Source organism: Hylaeus volcanicus, chromosome 7 (genome assembly GCF_026283585.1).
Source record: "Hylaeus volcanicus isolate JK05 chromosome 7, UHH_iyHylVolc1.0_haploid, whole genome shotgun sequence".
In the NCBI taxonomy this organism is placed as follows: Eukaryota; Metazoa; Arthropoda; class Insecta; order Hymenoptera; family Colletidae; genus Hylaeus; species Hylaeus volcanicus.
In genome coordinates, this window is record NC_071982.1 from 8,825,539 (window position 1) to 8,832,370 (window position 6,832).

At 35.0% G+C, this 6,832-nt stretch overlaps 1 protein-coding gene across 1 annotated transcript; it reads left to right on the forward strand.

The window, feature by feature from the left end:
• Positions 1-1,334: 1,334 nt before the first annotated feature.
• Positions 1,335-6,705, forward strand: LOC128879933 (uncharacterized). Its single transcript, XM_054129508.1, has 9 exons — positions 1,335-2,014; positions 2,106-2,468; positions 2,552-2,855; positions 2,950-3,204; positions 3,955-4,588; positions 5,224-5,645; positions 5,708-5,848; positions 6,037-6,162; positions 6,257-6,705. Exons 1-9 carry the CDS (start codon positions 1,880-1,882, stop codon positions 6,415-6,417), a joined length of 2,541 nt encoding a protein of 846 aa, XP_053985483.1. The 5' UTR covers positions 1,335-1,879; the 3' UTR covers positions 6,418-6,705.
• The last annotated feature ends 127 nt before the right edge of the window (positions 6,706-6,832 follow it).

Consider the following 6,832-nt stretch of genomic DNA (forward strand, 5'->3'; position numbering starts at 1 on the left):
GTCATACAAATTTTTTGCCAGCTATCTAGTAGTTCTCCTACTGTCCTTTGGTGGCGCTAGTTTACTTCCTGCGCACCCTATTACTTTTTATAAAATGTTTCAATATGCATAGTTTGCATAAAAAATCCGCATATAATATCAATTTCAATTTCCTTTATTATTTAAATTAGTAGATCATTTATTTTGTGTGGTGGCTACTTCAGTCCCATGCGAAAGAATATTTTCTAAAGCAGGATTACTTTAACGAAAAAAAGAAACAGATTGCAAACAGAGAAATTATCTATGCTATTATTCTTGAACAGCAATACATAGTTACTTATTTGTTATTATATATATTTTATTCCATTGTTATTTTGTTCTTTGTATTTTATTTATAGTATTCGTATTATGTTTTATGTATTAATTATATTATTTTCTAAAATGTTACATTGTGTAAAAGTCTAAAGACACTTACAAATAAACTATAGTTAACACGTGTTTTTCATTACGGTGCATTTGCATTTAGGCTGACGATTCTAACAGCGTAAAAGGAACGGTTGTGTTCTTCACTAATCAAAAGCGATCACGAAAAATCACGAATCACTGTAAAAAATCACCGTGATTGGCAACGAACGTGATCGAATCACGAGTGATTCACAAGTAGCAGTTCTAGTCATCTCTACTCTAAACAGCTCTTTCCTATTTTGAAATATATTATGAAAAGTGAATGTAATTATCATTCAAATATATTTACCCTCTTGTTATGTTCTACATATACATATATACATAAATTTAAACGCTCAAACTAGCGATCTAACAGAAAGTATGTTGTGTGTGTGAAGATAGCTCCGCAATTTTCGAATTTTAAGTTTTTCTTTTTTGAGCCGTGTTGTGCTATATTTGTGCTGAATTGTGCCGTAAATAAGAGATTGATAACATAAACAACAATAAATAAAAGAAATAAAACCAAAACTATACTAGCCCCGCACTTTTGCCGAAACAAACTTTTTTTTCTATAAAAAGATGCTTACTAACTTGTGCTACATTGTGTCATTGTATAACACAATACGGCACAAGAAAGAAAAACTCAAAATTCGAAAAGTGCGGGGCTAACTTCACACACATAAGTATGTTATTATCATAAAGAATGCGAATGATCATTCTAAGATTGTTAATTTTGAGAAATATTAAAGCAATATATACTAAGATAAAGTACAGAAAATTACACAATTAACATTCTGTAAGAAAATTAAATTATTTCATCGCGAATCCCGCTCGTTCATTTAATCCAAAATATACATTTGTAATTTGTGATATTTATGCATGTATGGTCTTCCCGCCATTTCCTCATTGGATCAAGCAGGATAGAGGAGGATCAAGTATAAAGTATAAATCTATTACGATTTTTACTTACATTTTAATACATCGTTAACAGAATACAGTTAAATTCAATCAGAATTTTCTACATAATACATAAAAATGGCAAAATCTGAAAAGCTGAAAGATATTTACGAATTGAAAATGCAATCTTTGGTCAATCAACTGCGATTTGCAATTGCAGTCACCATTTAACCAAAAAGTTCCTACAAATGCGGCGTCTGCCAGATCACTGACAGCAACTGACAGCTTTGTGATAAGAAAAGAAATAGTTTAATCTAATCACCTACAAAGTTTTCAGGCATTATCCGCAAGATGAACTCACGGATTCTAAACGAACTATGACTAACAAATTTCTTCGATGTACGTTTATCAACAACGTATTCTAGTTATAACATTAAAAAAGTTATAACGATTAGTCATGTCGCAGACAATATATAACCTACGTGTAATGTTTCTAACGTAACGTCTGAGCATAATTGTCATCTAAAAATTGGAAAATAATCTGATTAAATGATGAGAGATGCGTACCAAGGGCCTGCTACTGTTCCTTATCTGCATAGCAGGGAGCAGCATCATTTTTATTACTTTCAGCAATCAAAGACCCTCCATTCAGACTCTGGTTACAGAGACTCACAAGCAGCTACGAAACTTCCAAGTAATTATATTTATATTGTTCAACTATTATTAATTTTAGTTTATTTCAGATGAAAATAATTATTTTCGCTATTACTTTAACTTTTTTATAGGAAAACTTAAAAGATGTTGAAGAGAAACGCTTGGTAACAGACTCAAAGTATCTTGCAATGCTTGGCCTCGATGGGCAAATGAGCACAACTCCTTTTAGTCTTAAATCACAAAATGTGACTGTCGTCTCTCTTATAAGGCCTGGAAACGAACAGCACATTTATGGCTTTGTCAGAAATATCAGTCATTTTTTGCCAAATAATAGTATTGTCATTTATAGCGTTGGATTAAACGATGATTCTTTGCAAAATATTAGAGCAGCTTGCAACTCTACAAAGTGTAATGTGATTCATTTTGACATAAGTCTGTTTCCAGCGCATGTTGAAGATGATAGACTGCATGTTTATAGACCTTTAGTTATACAGGTAAGTAACATTTCGTTGTTATAATTGTAGAGATACAAGCATTATCGATACAAATTGCAGAATATTTCTTTTGCGCACCACAGACAGCTTTAAACACATTAGGAAACATATTGTACATGGATTCAAATGTGCGTTTGAATTCATCAGACGTTTCGAAGTACCTTCTACCAAAATCTGGAATTTTAACTTGGCCTACAAGGCACGCCATTAGCTCTTTAACGCACCCAAAGATGTATGAATATTTTCATGTCTCCACAGAAAGTTTCTTCTTTCTCCCATTAATAAGGGCATCACACTTGATAATTAGGAATGTTAAAGAAATTAGAGAGAAAGTAATGTTGCCTTGGGTTCAATGTGCTCTAACGAGAGATTGCATTTGTCCAATTGGTATGTACTCTAGAAGTGATCTTATCTGTGCATTATTTATAAAAATATCTGTTGGCAAAATTCCAATGCACGTAATGTTTTTTCGATTATACAGGAGCTCAATCGGCAGGATGTCGATTCAATAAGAAACCGCAATACCGGTATTCCGGTTGCCACGCATACGACACATCTGCACTAAATATCGTACTCGGACTGCACTTCAATTTCGACGACACATATTACGTACATCAAGAGCGGGAAACGTATTTCAATAAGATTCAACCTGAGGAGATCACGGAAGAGTATCATCTGATTGCCAAACAGAACAATGCAACCGAGTCGAATTTAAGGAACTTCATATCAACTGAACGCTAATTCCTCTAAGATCTCAATTCATTTTGAATCAAGATATAAGTGATACGTCGATCAAGCACAAGTTACTATAAGGGTACATAATAAATTGAAGAACAAATAAAAACTTTAGCTTAAATGATCTATCTGTGTTTCATTACTTACGAAACTTGCAGAGATGCAGTTCTTTTTTTTTGTATTACGTGTTTTAGTTACATTTAAATTATTGTTTGCAGTGAATGAATCTTATGAAAAATGAGAAAAGCAGAACACATTTTAATGTAATTGTTTCCTTAATCACTTTTATCTAAAATATCGAAAAGTACCGAGCGTGATCTGTTTTCCTTGCAGGTCGATTACTAAAACCGCTCGCGGCAAATCAACCAAAGCATTGTCAAATCTCAGTTGTGTTAGCGTTACGAAGAGTCGCTTAATGGAGGGAATCCTTCTTGGTTGCAGGCGACCGCCCCGTAAATTTCTAAACTTATGCACGGAATTGTGCGTAAACTCTTCTGGAAAATCTATCGATAAATTCAATGTTGAACCGCGATTCGATGTCATTTAAGGGGATTCGTCATTGTTTGTAAACGAAAAATATAACATCGCGTGGATCATGGACGAATGTACATTCACGAGTTCCGTGTGGGCTCCTAAGAACTGATTGTAAGACGCATATCGCGAGTCAACGATATGTGACGTGTCCCGAACAATCGACGTACTTTTGTCTGTTTGTAATCTCCGACCTCACATTACCAGACCAAGGGTTAAGGACACTTGACGATGGTTGACAGCGACGCTGACAGCTGGTACAATTGGAAACAGGATGACTTTAATAAATTCCATCGCGAAGGGGTGGTTAATGCTTCGAACAATGCATGTTTGACCAGTATCAGCCATTTAAATTGTCTAACATCTGATGATAGTCAAAAAAGAAATTTTCAAAACACTGGATTGATCTTGAACACTGCCGCCCCTACAAGCTCTAGATCTACAGACATTCGCTTCATTAATCCAGCAATTTACGCTGAAACATTGAACAACGAGGACGAAGAACGTGAGATCCAAATTCGAGTGAAGGTCAGTTCGACAGACGATAGACCTCGCGAAGGGAATTGTGGTGATTTTACGGGAAAGAGTGATACAGTGACCACATTGTCTATCAAGAATGATTTGGGTACCTCGTTCGTGGACCACGCTGGTGACCAAGTTTCAGCTCAAGAAACGTATCGTTGCTACTCCTTAAATTCACCAACCACTTCCTTGGAATCTGGTCTTCCGCGATCTAAGTTTGTAACTTCATGTAGACCTTCCTCTCGTGTCGAGAGACGATGTAAAATCACTGATAGAGGTGTCGATGATGACGAGGTTTGCTTCAACAGAAGAACCGATTCGGAAGTACAGAGGTATTCTGTAAATTTGTAACACTAAAAATTAGTGCAGTAACATATCAGATCTATAGAAAAGTTTTGTTATTTTTTTAAGGGTGTATGCCTATCTAGGAGAATTCAAAGCAAACATATCTTTCAGAACTTTTTGAAGAAAATCTTTTGAGAAGATATCTTTTTGAAGAAATTCTTTCCCAGAAGGCATTTTTCAGGAGGCGTTTTGTGGTGACCACTATTACTCTGAGCTGAATTAACTGAGATAAAAAATCCGAGAACTTTTCAATAGTATATTAGTTTATCTAGTCTTTATCGGGTTGAATTTTTGAAAAATAAATTTGTAATAAAATGACGACAGTCAAAAGTTAAGATATCAATTCTCGGCCAAAAAGGCGTTCACTTTTCGTCTATGATATAAAAACTAGTAAAAAAAAAGAAAATCTACCGATAAAGACTAGATTTTTATCTCTAAAACAAGCTTAAAAAGTTTGAATTAAATCGATATAGTAGTTTCCGAGATATATTGGTCACGCGTTTTGAAAATGCAGTTCTGAGAAAAACGAGTTTAAAGTATTAGTCAGGATGCGCACGTAATGAAACGATTTTACTAATTATTACACTGTTATATTATCCAAGTCATTTGATGTGTCGCTCAGGTACACATTCAATGGTCATCGTGTCGTGCAAGTTTCAACATCATCCTCATCAAGCATTACCATTTCGGAGGACAGGATGACCAAAAACTATTTCCTTAAGAGAATCCCTTATAATGAGTGGGTGAGAAAAAAACAGGAAGCAGCACGACAAAAAAAAGAGGAGGAGGATCAAGCTGAGAGAAAGAAACAAATGGAAGCGGAGAGACTTGCGCGCAAGAAAGAAGAGAAGGAATCCCAAGAACGAGACAATTTTTTGAAGTGGTCTGAGAAGAAGAAAAGGGAAGAGGAGCAAAAGAAAGCGGTAATTGACAAGGAATTGGTGGAATTTCAGAAGCAGTTGAAGGACATAGAAGACAAAGCTGCCATGGCAAAGAGTCTGTATCTTCGACAATGGACTCGCAAAAAGAAAGAAGAAGAAAAAGGTAAAGAAAGCGAGAGTAATTCTCGATACTTTCAAAATTTGATATTCTTGATGTTCATCTAGCTCGCCAGAAGATAGAAGAGATGAAACGCAAGCAGCATGATGAGGAGAAGAAGAAAAGGTTGGAAGAAAGTACAAAAGCCTATGAAAATTGGCGAAAGAATGCAAAGAACAGACCTAAGCCAGCCACGCAAGGACTTCTACGTTAGTTCTATTATACTTCTTTTAAATCTAAATGTTCATAGTACCGATTGGGTATACAAGAGAGTTCCACTTCATAAATCATATCGAATACAGAATTACATTATTTTGTCAATTTATGTAATTTATAAAAAAAACTACGTTGCTTGAATTGAAACAAATTTAATTTAATATTAATCTTGATCTACCAGCTCATCAGAAAGCAAAACCAGCTTACGTGAACCCTACACCTTGGCAAACAGTTGGCGATGACGCTGAGGATCACGAGGAAAACTTATCGAATGCTAGAAAAACGCAAAGCCAGCCCAAGATTAGTGGTAAGAGAAGTACTACACATTATCAGTGACACGAGCATTAATAATGGGAAGAATTGTGCGGTTCGAAGAATAATCACCCGATTCGATTCTTTAGCGTTGGGACAACGTAAAACTTCACAGAAGTCGCGAATCAAACAAAAAGTACGAATAAATATTGTACTTTGCATTACAAACTCCTGTACTGTGTCTGCCTTAGCAGGCAGGATCACCTTGCGTAGATTGCGTCATACAATTAGAATAATGATCACGCTCTGACGTAGTAAATACCCTGATAAATAATTTTATTTCATAGCTGATATTGTTTGATACCTTTTACAACTTTCACTACCTTTTTTGTGTGTTTGTTCCTGTGATTAATGAATATTAATGTATCCGAACATAATCGCGATTAACGTCCTTCAAGCACTATTTAGACGATCTAAGAAACAAACAAAAATAGCAAGAACAGAATGGAGATTCTCGCCTTAACAATCGAAGGTTTTGTAGATAATTAAAGATAAAGAATTTGCGCGAGAGGAATTAAAAAAAAACATATACGCAAAAGACAAGCATTCTTATTATTTATATTGCTAACATTGTAAATTATACGACGTAGATTCGTTACATAATCATCATCTTATTGGACAGGATCATGGAAAGTACACTTTCATCTGATTCAGTACGTCAATCA